The following is a 26,663-nucleotide window of genomic DNA, read 5'->3' as shown; positions in this document are numbered from 1 at the left end:
TATAGTGTTACTGGTAGGGCGGAGGGGAATGGTAAAAACCAAGCCACATGCGGTTCCAGGGAACACGTACAAGTGCAACGTGTTAACGGCTTTCTGTCATGTGTGCACCGATTTTTATTTATTTTTCTTCTATATTTTTTTTTGGGAAGCGGGGGAGTGTCTGACTTTAAACGTGGTCAACTGGAAATTGTGCAAAAACGAACACCAAAGTTCATAGACAAGGCAAAAGGAAACTGAAATAAGTTGGTAAATGCAAGAAAAATGAACTTTGTCTGATCTATATGTATATTCTTAGTTACTCAAACTTGGTTTCTTTGTTGAAAAGTTGTTGAGGAAAAAGAAAAGTTGAACCAAAACTTTGGTAGATAAGAAATCTACAAATGAGTAAACTTTTATGTCTATCAAGCATTAAAACTAGTGTGAAAATAAATAGTTTTTTTATGTCTAACAAGCATAAAATACTAATATTACAACGAATAAGTTTTTTATATGTTCAACTAATTAAATAATAACTTGATGTAAACAACAAACTGGTCATAAATGATGATTGAGTATCGAAAAGAAATACAAAAACTTGATTTTAGATGATTTTATGCCCAAAGGCATTATTTTATAGTTGTAAGTTTGAAATAAAAATGTGAATAATTACTTCAACTTAACTAAATCCTGATTATTAACTAATTTTTAAAGCTTGTTAGCTATTTTAATTTTATGAGTCTTTATAATCAGCATTTAAACATTAAAACCAAGACCCGTATATAATCTCAAATCGTAATCACTATTTTTAATATGTTTCTTGCTTATTCCTCTAGTTTATTGCAACTTAAAGCTTCCTAAAAATGCTTAAGAATTAATTAATCTCTTGTGTTAATCTAAAATCAGAAGACATAGTTTCTAAGACAACATTTTCGTAGTCTATTCTTGGCTGATATAAAATCGTGATGGCAGGGAAAACAAACGCACATAAAAACCCAATTTCCGCAATGTTTATAAATATTATTCTTGGGGCTTGGCTCCCGTTAGATTTCCGCCCACGCAACCTAACAAAACTACGACTATTAAAGACAACAACAAATCAACAGTAAACGCAACCCACAGTTGTGTCGGTGTAATTAACATTTCTCATAGCAGGGCGAACTTTGACCCAATTATGGGGAAGGAGGGAACTAGCGAGGGAATGGATCTCGTGGAAAAGGCGGGAGGAGGAGCCGATGGACTCCAATTTTGAGACAGACGACAAGTGCAGACAGAGCAAGACAATACATATTTATGAGCGAGACATGATAATAAAGCACGCAAGCAAATAAATGGTAAAAAAAACCTACTTTGCGCAGGCGCAGCCATGCAGAAAGCCTCACAAGAGGCGCTGGCAAAAAAAACTGCAGCAGTCAATAAAATAAAATAAAATAAGAAACAAGAGAGGAAAAAACACGACAGGCGAACGACGAGGAAACATGCAAAATACATTAAAGCCAATATACAAATCAAGCAGGAAGCATCAGTACAAGTAAGCCCCAAGCAAAGCAATAGGGAAAACACAAAGAAAAGAAACTACGGCAGACAAGGCAGACTTTAGAGCCATAAAAAAGGCACAGCAATTAGTGCACGAGTACCCCCAAAAAAGCATAAAAGGCTCTCTCAATGTCACAAAATAAAAATTATACAGAAAAAAAACTAATTATTACGCAAATTGTATTTGTATTTGGTAGACTCCTAAAAACATTTAACAAACCCAAGTCATTGACATGTTCCCAGAGTGCCGATACACGGGAAGAAAATATAGAAAAATAGTATAATTTATTAAGAAACAATAACAATTGCAAGAAACGATAATTATAAATATTTTTATAAGGGAATTTGTTTCACAAAGCAATCATTAAAATATTCATAACTCAGCCAAAAAAGTATTAATTTTAATTCGGTAAGCACTCATATGTTAGTTTTTATTAGGTTAATAAATCTACATACTCAATTTAACATTTTAAAAAATTAAAATTTTTATCAATTTTTTGTTGACAATTTAATGATTAAACCTACAAAAATTTTAGAAAATTTTTTTAAATTTTGTTTTTCTTTGTGAGATAGCTAGATTGATTCGGCTGTTCGTGCTGATCAAGAATATATATGATTTACAGGGTCGGAAATGACTCTTTCATAGTGTTTCAAGCTTCTGACCAAAATTATAGTAATATTCTTGAGTCCATAATTATCTATATTTTAATATGACAATTTTTTCTACAAATCAAAAATTAAAATAGTCATAACTCAGCCAAAATAGCATTAATTTTAATTTGGTAAGCGCTCCTATGTTAGTTTTTCTTAGGTTAATAAATCTACATATTCAATTTAACATTTTAAAAAATTAAGATTTGTATCAATTTTTTGTTGACAATTTAATGATTAAACCCACAAAAATATTAGAAAATTTTTTTAAATTTTGTTTTTCTTTGTGAGATAGCTAGATCGACTCGGCTGTTCGTGTTGATCAAGAATATATATGATTTATAGGGTCGGAAATGATTCCTTCACAATATTTTAAGCTTCTGACTTAAATTATAATAACATTCATTTAGTCCAATAATCTATATTTTTATATGACAATTTTTTATGCAATTTAAAATTTAAAATATTCATAACTTAGCCAAAAAAGGATTAATTTTAATTCGGTAAGCACTCCTATGTTAGTTTTTCTTAGGTTAATAAATCTGCAAACTCAATTTAACATTTTAAAAAATTTGAAATTTTATCAATTTTTTGTTGACAATTTTAATGATTAAACCCACAAAAATTTTAGAATTTTTTTTTAAATTTTGTTTTTCTTTGTGAGATAGCTAGATTGATTCGGCTGTTCGTGCTGATCAAGAATATATATGATTTATAGGGTCGGAAATGACTCTTTCATAGTGTTTCAAGCTTCTGACCAAAATTATAGTAACATTCTTGAGTCCATAATTATCTATATTTTTATATGACAATTTTTCCTACAAATTAAAGTTTAAAATAGTCATAACTCAGCCAAATTAGCATTAATTTTAATTTTGTAAGCGGTTCTATGTTAGTTTTCATTAGGTTAATAAATCTGCATACTCATTTTTACTTTAAACAAATTTTAATTTTTATCACTTTTTTTTTTTTGACAATTTTAACGATAAACCCCACAACAAATTTTCAAAAAATGAAAAATTTTTTTTTTCTTTGTGAGATAGCTAGATCGACTCGGCTGTTCGTGCTGATCAGGAATATATATGATTTACAGGGTCGGAAATGACTCTTTCATAGTGTTTCAAGCTTCTGAATAAAAATTGAGTTTAAATATATTTCTGATCTCAATTTGTTCAGTGTAAAGTAGCCTCCTTTCTCTTTCTCTATTTTTTGTAGTTTTTCTTTGCAACTAAAAATTTAAATAATGCTTCTATCTTTTTTTTTTGTTGTTTTCTCACTCATTCCCTCCCCGTGCATTTTCTGCGCTATTTCTCGCTCATTGTATTTTTAGAGGTTCACTAACTTTTTCGTTGCTCTGTTTTCAGTTTTTAGTTTTCGGTTTTTCTGGCTTTCTTGCTTTGCTTTGTTCGCTTAATTAAATCTCTAGCCCTGACACTTTTTTCATTGACAAGGCAACCTGTGTGTAGTTGTTCTCTCTCTCTCTCTCTCTCTCTCTCTCACTCTTACCGAAAAATAAATAAATAAAATAAAAGAGAAATAGCCAAAACAATAAATGGGATTTTTGGGCTTACGTTTTTTGCGAGTCGTATTTTTTGTTTTTTGCTAGCCCAGCAAATCCACGATGGGAAAGTCATCCATGGAGTGAGGAAGGTAGAGTAGTACAGGTGAGAGGTTTTGGGGTATGGGGTTTCGGATCTTTTAGAGGTGTACGATTTATATATATTTATATATATATATATATATGTAGATGTGTATGAGTGGGCACCCAGTAACGACCTTGGGAAGTTGGCTCTTCTTCTTTAACGGCGGACGAGTTGGTGTCGAAGCTGCTAAGTTATGCATTTTTATAATCTGACCAAGCGTGGGTTGCGGTTTTTTTACGCTTCTTTTGTTTTTTGTTTATTATATATATATATATATATATTTAATATATGCATGTTGGAAGTTGAAAATTTATCACTTTCGAAGGCGGCGTGTGAAATTTTTGTGGTCTGTCTACTTCGCCACCAAAGTGAAACCACAAAAAAAGACAGAAACTAAAACTAAAGTGTGTTGATCAAAGGTCGGACCATTTTTTTTTGGCCATTAAGAAAAGCTAAACAAATGTTGATTTGCTAATTGGTTAATTTAGAATTCCAGGAAAAGTAGATTCGCAAATATTAGCTTTATATATTTTTTAGAAATATGTTAAATGGGGGAATACACTTTTTATTTTTTGATATCAAACTCGGAATGATTCATTTAGTAAAAAACGCCGATAATGTATTAAAAAGTGTATATATTCTTGATAAGCATCACCAGTCGAGTCGATTTAGCCATGCCTGCTTGTTTGTTTATCTCAAAACTTTGCGATTTTACAAGCTAAAGCTATTAAATTTATTAACAGCCATATTCTATAGGCTTAATGCAGATTGTTTGCTATAAAATCACGCCTTCTGACGCCTACATAAATAATAAAACAATAAAGTTACAACCTTCTCCATTCTCTTGCTCCATATTTAGTCAAAAATCAACAAATAATTTCCTTGTACTCTTTTAAAACACCTTATATTTACAAACTGAAAATAACACATTTTTTCGCTATAATCTTGATGGACAATTGACCCACTTTTTCCGCACTTTCAAACCGATATTACCAAATTGCCGCCCACTAATCAGCAAATGAGATAACTCTCTCGTTATCTTTACGTTTTGCCATTATTCAGCAATTGCGCTTAAGTGTATATTTGCCCGTTTTGGTTACAAGGTTAACACTTTGGCAATACTCAAATATATATAAATATATGTGTACGATATGTGTTTATATTTTAATATTTATGGTTTACCGGTGGCTGATTAAATATGCAAACATTTCGCTATACACCCCCCCGCTCTGATTACTCAGAGATTTCTTTGTGGATTTTCATTTAGACGCCTGTCTGCCTGCCTGCCTGACTTTGGGGCATATTTAGAGTTTTGTTTAGGCAGGCAACAATTAATTTATGAGTGAAAGTTGTTTTGTTATTTTGCATGCATAATTTGCTGCTGCAGCGAAACAAAGAAAAGCCTTTGTCTTCTTTATTTTTATTTATTTTCAAAGGCAACGGAGAGTTGAACTTATCTAACCATAAATGTACAAGTAATGTTCAGTATATAGCTACTTCTATAGCTGCTGGCGGATCCCTTATCTGCATATTGACTTACAATGACATTGTGTCCCCATGTAATTGTCCATACAATCGTTGGAATGAGTCTCGAACCCGTTGACCCGCAGTCAGAGTTTCTTTCAAGGGACAACGATGACAACGACGACTCCCTATCTTTCCGCTTAATTCATTTAATTTCCAATTACCCAAATGGTAGCTTCAATTTGACAGCCCTTAAGGGACACCACTCTCTCTCTCTCAATTAATTAGAATATAAACTCGTACACACACGCCCTTATAATGGGAACTTTTTCAAAGGAAACCGGAAATTGTTGACACGCAAAAAGTGACGTCATTATTGCCACAGCACATCATTCTCTACATTTTATATTTATTTATTTTTATTATATTCCTTCCGCACACACATGTGTATGTGTGTGTTTTGCTGAAATATTATCTTTTGGCACAATTTCATCGTTCGGGATATAAACACTTTGGCTGTCGGCTGTCAACAATTGAAAATAGATTCAATGACTCAATTTTTAAGGTATATTACCCACTGATAAGGCGTTAATTTGACCAAGCAAATTGTTGTTAGCTAATGTTTGATAAATCAAATGAATAAACCATAATTGTTGTGCTGGTAATTGAATGAGGAATAGGGGATATATTTTAGAGATGGGATTTTTGTGGTTTGTGAAGATAAATATAGGGGAAGAAATGTATCAAAACAGAGGGGGGATTTATATGAGTAATGCGTGTCAATTATGTATAGTTATTTCTTTAATTATAAGACCTATAAATATTGATTTTGGTTTGGTGTACTCCTTGGCAGAAAATATGTATTCAAACTCCAACAATTTCTCTTGAAAAACTCAATTTATTCTTGACTAATTTTCGTCTAGACAGCTCAGACATGCAATTTTAAAGAAAAAGAAAAATATAATTCCAAAAATTACATTTACCTTTGGCACTTTGGGCTCTCAAAAAAAAAAAAAACTGGCACATCAAACAACAAACTTTTTCCTAACTGGGTTAAACCAGGTGAAGGAGGCAGCAACAAATAGCCAACCTGCCAATAACACAAAATGGAAAGCTTTTTCAACACACTTTGAACTCTGGTTTTTTTTTGCTTTTTTTGCCTCACCACTCCACTCGAAATCACCTCACTCAGACATACTCCTCTCTGGCTAGGAAAATTCAATTTAATGAAAATGCAGCCAAGTGCTAAAAAGCCTGTTAAGTGGTTCAATGAAGGAGCGCAAGAGTGAGTGAGTGAGTGGGGCCAAATGCAGCTAACCTTTTGACCCACACACCGTCGACCTATGGCGATTTGAGTTGAGACTCAGCTGCGGCTGAGGCAAAATATAGCTCCGAAATGGGAGGCCCCCCCCCTCCACCTATATCTGTAATAAATTTAAACAAAAATCAAGCATTTCAAGCACTATTTCGCCTTTCAATTGCTGTTTTATGAGCCAGCTGCAAACACTCGGCAGACCAAATGAGAGATACAGAAATCCAACGACAAGAAAATGTAGCTGAATTGAGATTCCCTGAATCGATTTTTTAAATATTATAAAAGCGAAGGCAATATTCTGGGCTAAATAGTTTAAATAATATTATTTTTACATTTATTTAAATGTAATTGAGAAGGTTTACCATAATTTAATTGACTTATTTTAATAAATCTCTTAAAAAATTTATGAAATAATCGATTATTCAATGGTATGTGATAATAAAAAACCATAATTTCGATAGTTATGTGAAAGAACGTGCATTTATCGATAAACCAGTAAACCATTTTGCATGTTATCGATTTGAACACAGTTGCTGATTTAAAAAAACCTCGATATTTTTAGGAAATTTCCATAAACCTTCAAAATTCTTAAAAGTAATATAATTTCGCTACAATTTAAATAATAAAATATACAAAAATGTATTCCTCTATTGGACTTTTTAGAAGTTCCACTGTAACCCACTCACAGGAGGGTTAGATTTCAAAGTTTTCAAATTGTTGGCTGGCCAGCAGAAAACAAAAAAAAACTTTGATTACCCGAGTTAATTAACGAAACTAACAACAATTGGTAATTGATGAGCGTTAACCTTCCCCACTGCCCCAACCGTCACCACCTCCTGACCCGAATGGCCCACCTAATCACCTTTCAAATGGAGTCTACAAATTTGCACACTGATCAAATGGCAGTTGGAAAAAATAAAATAAAAAACAACAGAAAACATGGTAAAAACTATGTGCACAAATGTTGCGTAAGTTGGCCAAACGCAGCTGCGGCAATGCAGCTTCAAAGTGCACTTTAAGAAAGAAAAGAGATCGAAGTTGTTAATATAATATTTATGTTAAAAAAAGCATTTGTAGCTGAGATAATTCGAAATGCAAAATGATTGGAAAATGCCCACTTTATATACCAAAAGATCTAATATATGATTTTATCCAAGAAATCTTTTTGATCATTATAATAAACGCCTTTCTTTTAATATAAAATTTAGCTCTCCTGACTCCTGATATTATTGTTTTCAATATATATTTTTCTTTCTGTGGAATCTTTGAATTCGAAGCCACCAAACTCTCAGCTGCAGAGTTCCAAAAACTCTGTGGGCCAGTGGGGCAAGTGGAGGAGTCTTCTCTCCTCCTCAACTCGACTCGACGCATCGTGGCATGGGGCGTGGCTGATGTGGTTTTCCTATTCGTATCTGGATCTTGCCCAAGTGTTGTAATTGAATTGCTGCTGCTGCTGCTGCTGCGGCGTGTGTGTGGGAGCTGCAAGATTTCCACAATTAATATGCCCACAGAGAGCTCAATGAAAGGTGGCAGAGGCAGGCAGGCAGGCAGCAGATGAAAAATGTAGTAGTACAATGCGGTTTTTGGTTTCCTTGGGTCTTGATGTGGTTGGAGCACTCTTTGGGTTACTTAATAGCACCGACAGGTGGGTGGTGGCAGCAGCTTGTCGATGTACTGGCAATTTGCAAAGGCATCCAGTTGATTGCTTGAATTTGCATGGAAATGGGGGAAATGGAACAGGGAAAATCTGATTTTACTGCTTCTTGTAGGATTATAATTTATTAAAGGTATGTGGAGAGTTAATTAACTGAAAGTTCATAATTTAAATGGGATAGCAAAAGGTCGCTGCTTATAATTTATGTATTTTATTTTAGTTTAAGCTATGGAATTTAATTATCAGGGTTTTCTAATCAGTTTTATTTTGGGATAAACTAATAAACAAAGTTTCCTATTTAAAGAAAACCACTTTAATTCATTTTGAAAGCTCTTTTCATCTTTTGCTTACATTGTCTTTATAGTCTAGCCATTTCCCCTTTTTGGCGACCTAATTTTTCACTGTGTTCCCGACTTCCTCGATTCCTGTTCTCTTCGTTTAATCTAATAAAACATTTCCATTTCCTCGTCGTTTATATTGCTTTTAAGAACACATGTCTGTTCCGTTGGATTTCTAGCCTTATCACTAGCAAAACAGAAAAGAAAACTATCTCTATCTCTATATTTTCTTTTTTATTTTTTTGTACATTCTATAATAGTATGCATTACTCTTTTCTGACCCCTTTCTACACTTTGTTTCCATCTACAAATTTGCGTTCCAAGAGTTAAGGCAACTTGAAAAACATGTCCAAAAGTTGATCTTTTTTTTTTTGGCCATTTTACAATGCCATTAATGGAGTCATAAGGGGAGAGAAGAGGAAGGCGCAGGCACTTGACTGCATTTTTTCCTCTTATGCAACGCCAATTTCCGACTCGAGTTTATAAACTTATATATTACATATATATAAATATATATATTTTTTTTGCTCTGCTCCCTTATCAGCAAACACAACAAAATTTTCTTTTTTGTTGTTTCTGTCTGTCAGTTTCAGTTGTGCATTTTTTCCTACACTTTTAGTGCAATTTTTGTCAACAATTTTTACCCCACAACTTGCATAGTTTGTTGAAAAGGTGGGGAAGTGGGGCGTTGTTGTTGTTGTTGAAGTTTCCACAACAAAAAGTTTGCCATGTGTTATGTCTTAGGTATACATACATATAATACGATCGTGTTTATATATATATGTAAAAAACTTGATGAGAACATTTTTTTTGTTTTGTTTTGCCTGATTATGCAGTTATTTTACTTGTAGATACAATTGCACATTGTCCATAGTGTCTTTTGTTTGTAGAATTTAAGGCGGGACTTGTTTATTTTGTTTTAGAAAAGGTTTATCTATTATAGAAGTGATATTATAGGTTAAATATTGCTTTAATTATTATATATTTGTCATAATAAAAGATTTACTCCTGCATATTAGTCATACGCAATGTTGTCCCTTTCATTCCAAGATATTTTATATCAATTAGGGATTTTTTGTATGAAACGTATTACATACATTATTACTCATACGCAGTGTTGTTCTTTTTATTCTATAAATTTAAATATAAATTAACCTTCTAATTCATAGGAATTTTAGGTATTAAAAGTAGGATGCTAAGAATAATTCCTGCAAATATTAGTACTCATACGTAGTGTTGCCTCTTTTATTCCAAGATATTTTATATAAATTATTGATTTTTTGTATGAAACGTATTATTACTCATACGCAGTGTAGCCCTTTTCATTCTATAAATTAACCTTCTATTCCATAGGTATTTTAGTTATTTTAAGAATTATATTAAGATTAATTCCTGCAAATATTATTGCTCATACGCAGTGTTGACCCTTTTATTCTATAAATTTGAAGATAAATAAACCTTTTATTTAGATTTAAAGATTAAATCCTTTAAATGTCATTACTCATACGCAGTGTTGCCCTTTTCTTTGGTCGAACTATTATATCAATTAATCTTTACAAAGATTAAGCATTATATTTCAGCAAAACCTTAATTGTTTCTAACCAAAATAAATAAAAACCATAAGTCATGCTATTGTTTTTAAAGTTCTATAATCTTGTTTCCTATGTAAGATGGTCCACCCTACTGCCCCCATATATCACTATTTTTGTGGCATATCATCGGGTTGATTGTTTTATTGTTTTGGGTTTCTTTTCACGCTTGATTTTATTTTATACTTGCCTTGGCGCCTTGTATCTGTATCTGTATCTGAGACGGTGACTGTGAGTGTGTGACATCCATCAGATACTCGTGCTGGAGTCGTGTATTTATATATGGTGTAATCATAAACCATCTCTGTGCATAGGTAGGCAAATCCAAACCCAAATCGGACCAGACAGCTGCACCAAGTCGACTCCATACCATTCCATTGTTGACTTTACCTTTGAAAACATTTTCACATTTTCGATTATATTACAAATTCAGCGATTTTTTCTTTCCATTGTCGGTGGCGGCGGAACTTTATATGGCAAAAGGCTTGTCGTCGTCGTCGTCACCGTCAGCGTCTTTGTTTATTTATTTCTGCGGATTGTTTAGCTCTATTTGCTTTTGGGCTTTTAAGAAGAAAATGGGGGAAGGGGAACCAGGCTGTCGGCGAGTATCTGATGAGTGAGAGTGCGACTGCGAATGCACTCGTGAGTGATTCACAAACACTCGTCTTTCTTTGTATTAATTGCGGCAATCATCTTGCTGCTTTGATAACTTTCGGTTGAAATGGGAATCCACTTAAAAAATCCGAAAACTTCCCGTTTTATTTAATTTAATTTGATTTTTTTTATGTGTGTTAGCCCCGCCTAATCGATTTCTCCATGCACAATTTCTCTCTAGTCTGGCTCCATTAGTGCATGTCATTAATTTGCATAAAATCTGCTGCAGCACAGTTAGAATCTGACGATGATGATGATGATGATGATGCGATGATGGCCAAGACATTCTCCAATTCCTCCTACCGCTCTTGGGGTATTCCATATAGTTTTTAATAACATTTTGATAGAATCTAGCCATGGTGTAACGCCTCGTCTAACTAATCAATAAGCGGAAAGAAAATGACAGGTTTTTCTTTAGCTATATGAATTATGGGAATACCCTATAGAGAGCAGAGGGTATTTGTGTTTTATCACTGAAACTAGGAAGAATTTATTGATATTACTTACATACATACAAACATTTCAGGAATATGATTAAGGAATGGTATCAAATTAACTTAAAAAGGAGTTTGTTATGTGATATATGGGGGAATTGACTATTCAATCTTTACTTTAGTGGAGAAATTTTAACGAAGTTAACTGCCAAAACATATATTTTATGGCTTTACATTTTTATTTGAAATATATGAATATCTTTTTTGTTTTAGGTAATAAAATGTGTTTCTTAATTGATACATATTCAAATTTATTAGTAGTAAAACAAACTCATCTTGAAACTTCTAAAAAAACTCAAACTAAAAAATTTGTTAGCCATAAAAGTTACCCAAAAATATAGTCATCACTTTGCTGCTTTTTCAGATATAAATCTAAGAAAGATATAGATCCGTTGGTTGTGAATTTCAAACTAGAAACCAAATTGTAATCACTCGCTTAAAGTGAACATTGAACAGCCCAAGGGGCAACATTATTCTATACCAGAGAAAAGCAACATAGTCATCGTTGGCCTGTCCATCCTCGTCATAGATGTTGTTGCCGTCTGACTATCGTCGTCACTTAAATCGTTATCATCTCTCGTTAAGCATTTTGATTTATGGATGGAACAGCCACTAGCACCAGCCTGTGCTCGTTCACTGCTGCTCCTGCTCACTCAATTAAAACTGTATTAAATGTAAAATGACTTTAAAAGCGGCTTAGGAGACACGACAGCAGCCACGGAAAGATGAGATGCTGGTTGGTTAGTTGGTTGGACCAAGAAGCATCTTCACACAAAAACCAAGAACCGGTTGGTCAGGACAACTCAATCTTGGGCGGAAGAAGCCAGAGAGAATATAATATATATATAAAAACAATTTGTGAGTTTTGATTAAAGTGGCAAGTATCTAATTGAAACTAGTTGGGTTGGGCCAAAAAACACTCAGACTAAGACGTGACTAGAAAGCTTAAGGGATTTAATTGAAGCTATTAAATCTGTTCAAGAGAATTTGCAGCAGCTTACTTAAAAGATGAGAAGAATCTTAAAATTTGAATAGTTATTAACTTAGTTTATCAGAGGTAAAAAGAAAGCTACTAAATATAAATACTCTCTCAGTTTATCTTATCTTTTGAGTCTTTCTTAAAATAAGACTTCAAATATACTTTGTAAAGATAAATATTTATACAAACACTACTTCATTGTTTCTAATGTTTACCCTGCTTTGGTAAAATGTTACTATACATAATTCTAGACTTCTTATAGTTCTTCCTTTCAGTATCTACTTTTTTTCCTCCTTTTCAGGCCTTGAATTAGTCACCTTCGTCGCCACTCTTGAATAGATATTTGTGGCATGTTTACCTTAACTACTTGACACTCTGATTGAGCAGACACATTACCCCACTTGAGGTTGATGCTCTCCTCTGCTCTACTCAGCTCTGGTTCCTCTCCAGACAAAGTTCTCTGCCCTCCACTCTGGTCGGCTCCTGGTCTCTATTGTTTGATTTCATTGGAGTCGAAGCCAATGCCGAAGATGATGATGATGATGATGATGCTGTTGTTGAGGTTGAGGTTGTTGTGGCAGGCAGGCGGCTTTTGTTTACTTAATCACTTTTTATGCGTCGCAGTTTGTTGACGCGTCACGGGGGCAGGGACTTGTAAATACTATATAAGAATATATAGAATATATAGAGTATATATATATATAGCGTTGCACTAGTCAATGCCTTCATGGTCGCCATCGTCTTGTTGTCGTCAAGTGCATAATGAAGGCTGCTGAAGCTTGAAGTGCATTAAACAGAACCAATGTCGCAATGAACCGAGTTCTGGAAATGTCAAGTATGAGTTTAATATTGGTCAGTGCACAAGATTAACTTGAATTAACTTTTCTATATAACTAAATACTGCCTTAAGGTATTTCCGCATTTTTTACTGTCTTATTTATACAATTCTTCCAGATTTACTAACTAAAATCCCCTTTCATTATTCAATATTACAGGGTCGTCACACGAAGACTGGTCAATTGGCTGCCATAAAGGTGATGGATGTCACCGAGGATGAGGAGGAGGAAATCAAGCTCGAGATCAATGTGCTAAAGAAATACTCGAATCATCGCAACATTGCCACCTATTATGGAGCCTTTATCAAAAAGTCGCCGCCGGGTAAAGATGATCAGCTTTGGCTGGTGATGGAATACTGCGGTGCTGGTTCAGTCACAGACCTGGTCAAGTCCACCAAGGGTCAGAGTTTAAAAGAGGAATGGATTGCCTACATTTGCCGCGAAATCCTGCGTGGCCTGAGTTACCTGCACTCGAACAAGGTCATTCATCGCGATATCAAGGGTCAAAACGTGCTACTCACGGACAATGCAGAGGTCAAGCTGGTGGATTTCGGTGTCTCGGCTCAGCTGGATCGAACGATAGGGCGGCGCAACACATTCATCGGTGAGTATTCATATCGATGAGTCACCTGTCTCTACCTGCTAAACTGGCTTTCGTTTTCTCCATCTATATAGGTACTCCCTACTGGATGGCCCCCGAGGTCATTGCCTGCGACGAGAATCCCGATGCCACATACGACAACCGATCCGATCTGTGGTCGCTGGGCATCACCGCCCTGGAGATGGCTGAGTCACAGCCACCGCTTTGCGATCTGCATCCGATGCGAGCCCTCTTCCTGATTCCGCGCAATTCACCGCCGCGACTTAAATCGAAGAAGTGGACCAAGAAGTTCCAAAGCTTCATTGACACGGTGCTAGGTGAGTCATTGAATGCAATCCAATGGAATTGTTAACTGGTCACTGGTAGCTGGTGTGGGGTCCAAAATTAATGAGAAAATTGCTGCCATTGCAGTGAGCTGCTTATCGAAACCCTAAATTTTCTTAGAAACTGTCTTACGGAAGAAAGAAACCATATCATGTTTAGCTTGATTATGAAATTGTCTATAAAATACATTACCATACTAATCTTTATTATTTCTCCACATACAGTAAAGGACTATCACCAGCGGCCTTACACCGAGAACCTGCTGAAGCATGCCTTCATCAAGGACCAGCCCACAGATCGCCAGGTGCGCATCCAGCTGAAGGATCACATCGATCGCTGCAAGAAGCGCAAGCAGGAGAAGGAACGCGAGGATTATCGCTACTCGGGCTCCGACAACGACGACGACGAACCGCAGCTGGCCGGTGAGCACAGCTCCATTGTCCAGGCACCGGGCGGCGATACGTTGCGTCGCAACTTCCAGCAGATCCAGGAGGGTCGCATAGCCGCCGAGCAGCAGCAGCAACATCACCTGATGGCCCAGGCTCAGGCACAGGCAGCAGCGGCACATGCCGCCGCCCAGGCCCAGGCCCAGTTGCAACAGCAGCAGCAACAACAGGCCGCAGCAGCAGCGGCGGCGGCAGCCCATGCAGCGCAACAGGCACAGGCCGCCCAGCAGCAGCAGCAGCAGGCGCAGGCCCAGCAGCCACAGGCCAATCGCCAGCAGAAACCGCCATCGGTAAGGGATAACTAAAACCTTAAAATGAACATTTTAAATCAGATATATATATATTTCCCGTACAGCGCCAGCCGATCGAGGAACTGGGTCCGCCGGCACGCCCGCCACAGCGCCTGATCGTGGTGCCGGATCCGCCGCATGCCAATCGGCCATTGCCACCGACCCCCAAATGCGGGGAGCCGGCGGGACAGACGCCGCAGCAGCTGCAGCGTAACTCGCAGAATAACTTCAAGCCATCGGTGCGTATCGGGCGAAGATTAGCGGCAAGAAGAGGGCAGGGCTGAAAATAAGAAAAAGAATTCTGTGAGGCCAGGCGGTGGCTACGGCCGATAAGGCAATCGGGAAATCCGATCTCATGGGGAGGTCTCTGGAGCAATGACTTCTCGAGAGTTTGAGGGGGGGAAATCTATACGTGAAGGATGCCCTTAAACCCAAGCCCCGTATGCCACCCGTATATATTGTAGCCTCTCCCCCTGTTGATAATGTAGTTAGATTTTTATGTTGCCCATATGTGAAGCCATGTAAATGTTGATATACCATTCATATCTTATCCTAATTTATATATCTCTTTTTTTTATTTTCATGTTATATGCGCCTACATATAATCTATAAATATATATATTTATATACCATATATATGCATTGATAAACCTGTATACTATATATATTATATATATATATATATATGTGTAACTCTCGATTTATGATTTGACTCATGTGTACATCAACCCGTTGCGCCGTTATAATCCAACGTATGATTTTCGAACGACACTTTGAACAATACACTTGAAATTTAATACACAACAATCATGACTACAACAACAACAACAACAATTACAACAATAATTACAACAACAGTTACCACCAAGGAGACCTGAGGTATGTCCTATGATTTTCAGTTTTGAAGCCTGTTTTGCATCTGTATTTCTCTTTTTTTGTTCACTTGCTTGAGTTCTTTTGTATCCTATAAAGTTTGCATACATTCAAAACATGAAGAGCGTTGCAGAACTAGAAAGTTTTAAAGAAAATATAAAAATAATATTTACTCCAACACTCCAATAATATATACTCCAACACCTTTTAATCCTGCAATGCTCTTCATATCGATTGTTTTCCATGTGTAACCCTCTTAAAAATCCTCCCCTGAAAACCCCCTTTTGGAACTTAGTCAAAATTAATGTACAAATCTAATGGAGGTACACCAAAACCCCTTTGTATAACTCTCAAACCCCAAAATTATACACCTTTTGCACGTGCCACACTTCTAAACTAAATTTTCAAAGCTTAATGATACGGAGAAACCCATTTGACTAACCCTTAAAAAGCGTAGATTGATATCTATCTCCTGCTGCTATGTTTATATGGAGCATTGATTGATGCATTTCTAATGCCATTACCAACAATCAAAGTAAAATGCCGAAATGGGAATGTTTTCCAAACTAACTGACGAGTAGATAAGAACTAACCACCGAAACTTTCTAACCCAATAATGTTTCTCTGTGTAACGCTGATCTTTCTGGATTCCAAGTTCACACACTTTTGTTCGCCTGGCGTTTTCTGATTGTTTTTTATCTATAAGGAAAGAAAACCAATCTAATGCTCTCTTACTTCTCGTTCCCTCCCAATCAAAAACCCGATCAACAAATATAAAAACTACCGTGGTATAATGTGCAAATTATAAACTACACTCGACAAAATACACACAACACCAAACACACACAATACAACACAACACAACACACACAAAAATCCTCCTTTGTCCCTGAAAAAACGAAAACGAAATGTATTGTAAAAACTGTAGGATCATTTGGATGTGTTAGCAGCACAATTAAATGAATTGGGCGTGGTCTCCTCCCAACAGCCGCAGCCCCAGACAGCCGGGATCCAGGGATCCCAGCAGCAGGCGCAACCGGAGGCGCCGCCACGTAATAATCGCCAATCGAGCGGCCTGTCTTCCAGTGGTTCCGCATCCGGCGGCGGTTCATCGTCAAAGCCAGCCGCAGCACTGCCACAGCAGGGTAACAATCATCTTGGTCAGCCAGTGAATCCATTGGATCCCCTGGATAGCAGCGATTCGGACAGTGAGCCGGATGAGCCCAATGATCGGGCCAGGAATGATGGCACACTCTTGGCCAGCGATCCACCCAAGCCGCTGTAAGTACGAGCACACAAAGAAGGGGCGTGGCAGTTTGCAAAAGCAATTAAAATTGTACAAATCAAAAATGCAACATGCAACAGTTCACAAAATAAAAAAAAAACAGGGGACCGTAAATAGAAATCTTTAATATTATATATTTTTCTTTTTTTTTAACGATCGTTTGTATGGCAGATATAAGATATAGTAGTCCGATTTTCATAGTATTTTCTACAAAATTCTAGATTAATATATAATGGCTATATCTTAAATTTGATGAAAATCGGTTGAAAACTGGAAAAGTTATAGTTTTTTTTTTTAATTTTCCGATCGTTCGTATAGCAGCTATATATATGTAGTCCACCGATTCGCCATGCTCCGATTTATATACTACTCAAATTATATAGAAGAATAACTCCATAGTTTCATTCAAATAGCTTGAATTAGTTCCAAAACAAATCTCACACATCTGTGCTTATGATTCCCAACTGGTTCTAACATCCCCGGAACGAAGTGACTGCTGCCTGCCAAGACTCGGATATGTGTTGTGTTACAAAAGTTGCAAGTCATTGTTTATTAGTGTTCAAAGTTAGTAACTGATCATACTTACATACTTACTGGTCATAGATATTTACTGATCATGGTTTTTTACTGATCATAGTTATTCACGGCTCATAGTTACTTATTGTTCATAGATACTAACTGCTCATAGTTAATTACTGATCATAGTTGCTCAATGATCATTGATACTTACTGATCATAGTTACTGTTCTTCTGACTAAAATTATAATACCCTGCAAGGGTATAAAAATACAGCCAAAAAGGGCCTTAAAAGTATAGTGCTTGAAAGGAATTATGGGTTCTTAAGAAACCCCATTATTATAAAAACTAAATTTTATTATTTTTGAGTAACATTTTGTGTTACATTTTATTCAAGACTTATTATAAAGGTATTGAAATAAATATTTACGGTCCCCAATTAGAAGAACACCTTCATCTCTTTGAATACTAACCCTAACTTCACTACATTCTTGTCTCTCACCCATTTAAACACTCCATTGATTGACCTACCTACCACCTTTACCCACACCTGATACACCTTAAATCCACTCCTCATATCATTTCCATTGTCACCAAAACAACAACGATTTGCCGCCCCTTTTTTCGTTTTCGATTTGTGTTTGTTTTTTGTGCTTTTTGGTTTTTCGTTATGTTCAGACCCGAATTTTCATATAGGCCTGGCTTGGGACCAGTTTCGGAGGACGCCAATACGACGCCGTTGAGCCACGGCAGCGGAGGACCGCCTAATCGTCCACTGCCCCCCACGCCGGATGATGACGATCAGGCCGGAGATCGCACATTGATCATGAAGCGCGTAAGTAGGCTCTATCTTGAGATATTCCATCAGATTCGATATCAACTTCTTTATCCTCACATATATGCGTATGAATCTATCTTTAGTTTAGTTTACACACTGTCCATGCATTTGCATTCTCTGAGAAAATCCAAAGCTTCTGAAGTGCATTGCCTGGACAGACTTGTTTTTAGTTTTTTGTTTTTAATTTCAACTGATGAGATGCAAAATAATAATAATATTCGAAGGTCTAGGCGGCTGATTTTAAGGAATCGGCGGTGACAATTTGTACAAAGAATTGTAATTTAGCTTTTGTAGGGTTAAAGGTCTGCCACCTCAAAAATAAAATAATTAAAATAAAAAACTAAAGAATAGACCTAAATTAAAAAACGCGTAATATTGATTAAGTTAAAACTGGTTGTGGTTCTCTTTTAGCAAATGAAAAGCATTAAATGCGTTAAAATATTTATATATATAATTTGATTTTCTTACTAAATTTATTTTGAACTTGAATTAATCTTGATTTTGATATATTTGATTATATTTTAATTTAATAGTAACTTAATGGCGTAAGCAGTGTGAAATCTTTTTCGTGAATTTTACTATCTTCTTTGTGTAAATTTCTTTTCCAAATTTGATTTCATCTTTTCTTGATTTTGTATAAAAAAATCTCTTTGTGTATATTTTTGATTTGAGCCATGTGTGATGTTGCATCTATGTATGAATATGAATATGAATATGAATATGAATATATAAATGCACTGATGCATAGAATGTGTTGACACGATCGAAACATTGTACATACATGACTATATATATATGCACTATATGCACAAAACACCCCATATATAGTATAATATATATATATGCGACCGGATTGAAGAAGAAGCAGAATTCATGAAAAACTTTCCATGCTGCGGTGGGTTTTTTTTGTGGCAGAAGAATCCCCAACTATCTTTAATCACTGGTCAACAAAAATTGGATTTATTATCAACACCACAAGATGAAGGATCATATAGAGGTTCTGAAAATAGATTTATCTATTGATTGCTTATTTAAAGATGGAAAAATTTCATTGTTTTAGTTTTTGCAGAATTGATTGAAAATCAATATCGTAACTGGTAAATTTAACCTGAATGTTATTATAAATAGAACGAAAATTGAAGAATCACCATATAATAATATTAAATATATTATACTTTTGGAAAAATATCAAAAATTATATATTAAGTCGAGTTTCAACAACAATCTTAACGTCAAAATTTAACACCAACTTTTATATAAAAAGAAAAATGTCAACATTGTTATAAATTTTAATAAATTTTACAATATTACAAGCTTAGATGTCAGTTATCTGTGCTTTCATATAGGTTTTATACACTTTTCATTTGACGTTCAGGTTAAAAGTATATCCAAAAGTATAAAATAAAGCAAGACTTGTTTACTTTTTGGTCTTAAGAGTTTGATTTTTGATATAGAACACAATGAAATGATTGACTGCTTTAAATTTAAACAACCTATAAGAAGATCATTTTCACAATCTCTTAAATTATCTCTTGTGGCTTTGATGTTAATATCTAATTTATTGTTGTTCAGTGTATTTAGAATGCCTTTCTCTAAGTATGCAAAAAATCCGACCAAAAAACTTAACACAATTCTTCTCTTGCTGCGTACTCACAAACAACAACAACAACAAACAACAACAACAACAACAACTACTCCTCCCTGAAAATCAATACAAACCAAATCAAATCCTGAAAATCCTGAATATCCTGAAATGAAACCGATCGAACACACACACAAATAGAAACTAGAGCAGAACAACATTAATCGCCTGCAAAAGTCCGCCTCGACTTCACATGCCAATGTAACACCGCCCTCATCGCGTGTCCGCGGTGACCAGGACTCTCGTCTGCTGAGAGATTGGGACTTTGATCGCTTCTTCCCCAAGAATGCCAATGGACCGAAAGGTAATAGCAATCGTGGAAGCGAGAACAGTAGCCCCACGACCACGGCCAGCCTGAGCAGGAGCTCGCAGCTGAGCACACTCAAAGTGGACACAAAGCTGCAGCGGGCCAGTGTGGCGGAGGCCATAACGAGACCAGTGCCACGTGGCTATCAGCCGTTGAAGGGCGCCGAGACGAGTGCCAGCCAAAGTATTGCCAAAGATCAGGGGCCAAGTTCCAGTTCCAGTTCCATACAAGCGCACAAGCGTCAGGATTCCGACTCCAAGCTACCGATGAACTTTGTCCGAGGTTTTCGGCGCGAGAATTCGGACTTCTTTCCGCTGACCAAGCGCCACTCGGCGGTGCTGAGTGGAGGCACCACTTCCGGCTCTGGATTGGGTACGGGAACGGTAACAGGATCCAATCAGCAGCAGCAACAGCCAGCTAGAGCCAGTGCCATGTACCAAAGGAACAGCATTTACAACAGCAGCCTCACAAGCAGCAGCATCAGCAGCAGCAACAGCAACAAGAACCAAAAGGAGAATGCTGCAGCCACGCCAGCAGCTCCAACAGCCAAGGGAGCTGCACCCAAGGCTTCCAAATCCTTGGCCAGCTTCAACTTCCTGCGACCGCGTCGCGAAAAGACTGAATCCGTGATTGTGCTGCAGAATGCTGCAGTTCGTGCCCAGCGGCAACAGCAGCAACTGCAGCAGCAGCAGCAACAGCAGCAGCAGCAGCAGCAACTGCAGCAGCAGCAGCAGCAACAGCAACAGCAGCAGGTAAACGTTCTCAGCTCGCACAAAACAACAACAAGAACAACTACAACCGAGAGAGGCAAACATTTTATTCCAAAAATGCTGCGAAAACATAAAACTCACCATACAAAAAAAAAAGTATTGCAAAAAACAAATGTTATTCCATTTAAATGTGTTTTGTCTTGGCGCCAGAAACATAAACCAAACCCAAACTACCTAAAAAAAAAACCAAAGGCAACAAAATGTTGAAATTTACCATTTACACACACACCTCACACGCACACACCACGCATTGTTAATAAACATTAAACTAACGGCTCGTAAATAAAACAAAAAGCTGGAAATGTAACAAAAAATACTAAATATCTGAGGGAAAGCATACATCACCTGTGTATTTAAATATTTCTTTCATTGCTTGAGCATGTTTCTCTTTTGGTTTCATTTTGGTTAATTCCTAATTATTTAATTGCATTCTCATTTATTTAAACGCCATCTCTTAGGAACTAAGCTAATCGCAACCTTAATTAAGTCTACGCTACGCTCGCTCTCTCTATAAAACGCTTAAGAACTCTGTGATTAACAAAAGCCAATCGGTAGAACATCTGTATATAATAACTCTATAATGTCCCCCGAAAAAATAAAACAGAAAACAAAGCAAAAGTATCGAATCGAATGCTAATGAGATCAAGTTTTAATACTTGTAGTAGTTCAGGTTAAAGCTATCCTAAACTTCTTGTTTATATGTTAATAACGGTGGCGATGAAACTTTACGATTTGAAGGCAGTTCTCCCAGTGATCGATTAAACGGCTATATATGATTTAGTGCTATAATAAAAGTAGATATTTTAATTATAAATACATTTTAATTGGGTTTCTAAAGAATGATGGAAAACACTAAATTATTTTCTGATTATAAAGATTATAAATGGGCAAGACATTACTAAAAACTAAAGGAAATATATAAAGAAATATCCTGAATATATTCTGGGATATGAAACAATATTTTCAAGTAATCGAAATCTTTTAAACACCAATTTTAATGAATTCTAAATCCCCAGCAAAATATATCGGACTTATGTAAAGGTGCTTTTAGCATTTACCAGTAACTAATTAAACTTTTATCAGCTTAGCTAATTTTGATTAATTATAAACTAGAGACTTTAGAAACTATCTCTCTGCCGCCTCGTATGTAACCTTTGTAACTCTCGCTCTGTGTATCATCTCTGTATATAAAACTCTATATTTGCTTTCGCTCAAAATTGTTTTAAAGCTTTTACTCTGTACAAAAAAAGACCAATTCGAAATCAATTAGAAAAGTTTGATGGTTTGGAAAGTTGATTACGAAAATAAATAAATCAAATGAATCGCGAGAGTGTTTATTTGCAACTTGAGCTCACGTTTTGCCTGCTGAAGTTGCTGTGTTTTGCTAATTATTTAGTTTAAGTTTAGTTGTTAGCTTTAAAACAATTTTGAAAACATTAAGAAGACATGAAAGACTTGATAATTAAATGTGATAGTTTATAAGCTCAAGGATACACACCAAATACACACCACTATCTGTATATGTATTTAAATGTATATCGAATACGAGGAGACCAGTAAAAACCACAAGGCTTTTGTAGTGTCGGGATCATCATCCATATAGGAAACAACAACCTCAAAATGTGTCTCATTGGCATTCATATTTATATTTTGTGCTGCTGCTCCTTGAATCTTTATAAATCTTTATGTTTTTTCTTGTACGTTCCTTGAATCTCATTACGTTTGTTACTTTCCGTTTCTCCTCCTCCATTCTATAACCCATACTGTCTCTCTCTGTTCCACCTACTCGTTTTCCTTATTAATTTCATTATAAATTTGGTTACAAAACAAGAAAAAGGAAACCTTCATAATACTGTTCCCTTTTTTTCGCTCCCAAAACAGAATCGTGGAGGAGGCGGCGGCGGTGGAAGCGGCGTTGGAGGCGGAGGCGTCAGCGGCAGCAGCGGCGGTGTGGGAGCCGATGGTTTAGGGACTCCTGGAACCAGGACCAGCAGCGTCCTGCCCGATCTGCTCAGCCAGGCATCGCCGGCAACGCCACCGCGCCACGATAAATCATCCAGTGAGGAGGTGAGTGTGTATCACATGCCATTTATCAGTTTTAATCGATTTTTCATTGTGTTTTTCCCGTTTGTAACACCCTTGTGTTCGTTCGTCCACTTTCGAGCTTTATTTGTTTATTGTTTCGTTATATATATTTACTTTGTGATAATAATTCGTTGTACTGTGTCTCTGTTCGAGTAGAAATCAGAAATTCATTGCCACACGGCGAGTCATTCGTTAGGATTCATGGCTAGGACTTGAAGTTCTTCCGGAATCATAAAGAAAATATATAGAATCATTATCAGTCATTTGGTTATCTTTATTGATTAAACAATCATTACTAACCTGAGTAATAATTTGAAGTACTTCACAACGAAATGCATTGAGGAACCTTTAATTACCTTACATTACTTTATGATTTTTCCTGATTCAAAAGTCCCAATATCTAACCCTAATTATAAATGTGACTAAACAAGAGTATCTCTGCAATAAACATTTTCAATTCAATTTCTTTGACGTGGAGTGCAAAGTTCATTATGAAGAGTGTTAAACAATGAATTGGTCAGAAAATATATAATTGCATGAAGCATGAAATGATGTACCAAAAAAATAAAAAAATGATTTGAAAAAGAAAAACCAGAACCAAAATGTTTAAACCAAAAAATTTCTTCTTCTATAATTGTGCTTTGTCTTTCCGCAACGTTTGAGCTGATGGCCACTACGATATATTCTAACCAAATTACAAAAATTACCAATCAAATACAAAAACAAACAAAACATTACAAATAGTAAGTATGAATAAACAAAACAACCAACCAAATCCTTCGACAAAAAAACGCTCCTAATTTTGTATAATTTTCTGTCTTGTATAAAAACCAACCGAAAATTCCAACAACTACCCCACAAAAAAAAATTAAGAAAATACTTTTGTGTATAGTTTTTAATTTTCTCACATACTCTCTCTCCCACTTTCATCACATTTTGTATGTGTTTTTCTAAAGTTATGGGATAAGGAAATCGTCCTGTGATCACTTTCATTCCACTTTTATATTATACCAGCACTAGGAATGTCTTTCAATTCATATATTTTCCTCTGTATATAAAATCAAGAAATCTTTGACATCTGTTGATCATTTTATAATTTGTTTGCTAGGAGTATATCCCATACAATCCACTGTCTTCTGCGTTGTATAGCAGTTCAATCTTAATGTCAACTTTAACTAACATATTTCACCTATAATGGTTACAGTCTCATCTTCCCACACACTATATACACACACACATACAAAAAACACTTTAGGAAAATATTCCAAAATATTTTTAATGTTTTTTTTACACAAAACTCTAGTCAACTTGATAACTTAACTATAAACTTGAATTTTTACAGTTGACCAGTGTAATTTGTAATGTATTTTCTATATAATTAAATCATTGGCCTTCAAGGGAAAGACTAAACACATGTCTATATTATTTATTTGTTTTTTTCTAACACATTTTCAACATTTTACATACACTGTTAACAAATCAATGAATGAGTTTTGGCTAAACACACACTTTTGATTATAATTTAAGCATTTTGCACTTAACAAAAAAACACACACTACACACTCTATAATAATGCCCTCACTATGCACTACACACAACCAAAAAAAAAAACCCCAGCATGTATAAATTATTTAATTTATTTAGTTTTTAGTTGAAAATCTCAAGACTAATTGACATTTTTTCTTGCACTTTTTCTATTTTCTTTTTCTCTATATATATTTATAAAATAAAAACCAAAAACCCCACAAAACAAAAAAAACCAAACAAATCAAATAATAAAACAACAAACAAAACGAATAATCGAAATAATCGAAACGAAAATCGATAACAGTATCAGGCGGCCATTAGCTCATCCGTGCATTCCACGCCATCGAAATCCTTTATCGCTAGCAGCGGAAGCGGCAGCGGCAGTGTCGGCGCTCTAGGCGGTCTCGGCTTGGGGGGCGGTACCGTTCTTGGGGGCGTGATTATTAGCAGTAATAATCACTCGCCACAATCGACGATATCGCTCGCCTCGTCCTCATCGAATTCACGCCAGAATTCGCCAAAGAATTCAATCAGCAAGACGCGCTCCTCCAGCAGTATTACTAATCTCTTGCACAAATCTGCTTCTTCCTCCTCCGCGAACCTACACCACTTGACGCCCTGCTCCTCAACGTCCTCGGCCTCGCTCTCGATCTCCAATTCTAATGCCAATGCCAACAATACACCGCTACCGCCGCACGCGTATGCCCTGCAACAGAAGCAACGCAGCTTCCTGACCTTCGGCTTCGGTGCCGGCGGCTCCGGTCCATCGCGTCGCGAGTCCCATGTCAATGTCAATGTGACGCCCACCTCGCATGAGGCGGCCAATGATACGCCCGAGATCCGTAAGTATAAGAAGCGTTTCAACTCGGAGATTCTGTGTGCGGCGCTTTGGGGAGTTAATCTGCTGATCGGAACGGAGAATGGTTTAATGTTGCTGGATCGATCTGGACAGGGGAAGGTAAGATTGTTCAAGTTCCTTATATGTTTTTAAAGAAAATACTAATTACATTCCCACCAACAGGTCTACCAGCTCATTTCGCGACGTCGTTTCCAGCAAATGGAGGTGCTAGAGGGCCAGAATATATTGGTCACCATATCCGGAAAGAAAAATCGCGTGCGCGTCTACTACTTGTCCTGGCTCAAGTCGAAGATCTTAAGAACCGATGGACTGTCCGACGTGAGTACTTGGAATTTAAATAACTAATTAATGCAGCATCTAATTAATAATACGTATACCAAATTAATGCAGCAAGTGGAACGACGCAATGGTTGGATTAACGTTGGTGATCTCCAAGGTGCTGTACATTTTAAGATTGTCAAATACGAGAGGATTAAGTTCCTAGTGATTGCATTAAAAGACTCGATTGAAATTTATGCATGGGCACCCAAACCATATCACAAATTTATGGCATTTAAGGTAAGACTTGGATACATTCTTCCATGATGAGGTTTAACTATTATTGTTATTGTAATTTAAAGAATTTTGGTGAATTGGAACATCGCCCCCTTTTGGTCGATCTAACAATTGAGGATCAATCGAGACTGAAAGTGATCTATGGCTCCGCCGAGGGTTTCCATGCGGTTGATTTAGATTCAGCTGAAGTATACGATATCTATCTTCCCAAGCATGTAAGTTGTGTGAGTTATTGATTATAAATTATTATTATTAATTCATAATTAATTCATGCAGACTCAGGGTGCAATCATTCCGCACTGTATTGTGGCGCTTCCAAACTCAAATGGCATGCAACTGCTGCTCTGCTACGACAATGAAGGCGTCTATGTCAACACTGTGGGTCGTGTGTCCAAGAATATTGTGCTGCAGGCAAGTCATTTGTAAACTCTTTCTATAAATAATTGTTGCTAATTATTGTTTATTCTTATTTTTTAGTGGGGCGAAATGCCCACCTCAGTGGCATATATTGGCACGGGACAAATTATGGGTTGGGGCAATAAAGCAATAGAGGTTAGTGATTTAAAATAATAAATTCTATATATTTCTTATTTATTTGAGTGGTTTTCCTATCATT

The 26,663-nt window shown here is 36.2% G+C and overlaps 1 protein-coding gene across 15 annotated transcripts in view; it reads left to right on the top strand.

Moving 5' to 3' along the window:
* msn (serine/threonine-protein kinase msn) overlaps positions 1 to 26,663 on the top strand; it is a 40,503-nt gene that overhangs the window by 11,907 nt on the left and 1,933 nt on the right. For 2 of the 15 annotated variants that reach the window (XM_086829567.1, XM_086829568.1), the window contains exons 4-18: positions 13,289 to 13,733; positions 13,805 to 14,047; positions 14,279 to 14,790; positions 14,856 to 15,029; positions 15,649 to 15,669; positions 16,652 to 16,944; positions 18,161 to 18,299; positions 20,086 to 21,003; positions 22,903 to 23,088; positions 24,938 to 25,591; positions 25,655 to 25,810; positions 25,883 to 26,050; positions 26,113 to 26,262; positions 26,324 to 26,458; positions 26,525 to 26,599. In XM_086829567.1, coding sequence (XP_086685693.1) covers positions 13,289 to 13,733; positions 13,805 to 14,047; positions 14,279 to 14,790; positions 14,856 to 15,029; positions 15,649 to 15,669; positions 16,652 to 16,944; positions 18,161 to 18,299; positions 20,086 to 21,003; positions 22,903 to 23,088; positions 24,938 to 25,591; positions 25,655 to 25,810; positions 25,883 to 26,050; positions 26,113 to 26,262; positions 26,324 to 26,458; positions 26,525 to 26,599 — 4,269 coding nt within the window. Of the gene's footprint in view, positions 1 to 13,288; positions 13,734 to 13,804; positions 14,048 to 14,278; positions 14,791 to 14,855; positions 15,030 to 15,648; positions 15,670 to 16,591; positions 16,945 to 18,160; positions 18,300 to 20,085; positions 21,004 to 22,902; positions 23,089 to 24,937; positions 25,592 to 25,654; positions 25,811 to 25,882; positions 26,051 to 26,112; positions 26,263 to 26,323; positions 26,459 to 26,524; positions 26,600 to 26,663 lie in introns of all 15 variants that reach the window. The other 13 variants (XM_086829565.1, XM_086829566.1, XM_086829569.1 and 10 more) reach the window with 10 other exon arrangements.

Source organism: Drosophila serrata, unplaced genomic scaffold (genome assembly GCF_035046125.1).
Source record: "Drosophila serrata isolate PLE 108 unplaced genomic scaffold, ASM3504612v1 contig_217, whole genome shotgun sequence".
In the NCBI taxonomy this organism is placed as follows: Eukaryota; Metazoa; Arthropoda; class Insecta; order Diptera; family Drosophilidae; genus Drosophila; species Drosophila serrata.
Note: the sequence above shows the minus strand (reverse complement) of the source record. Positions and strands in the feature narration are given on the sequence as shown.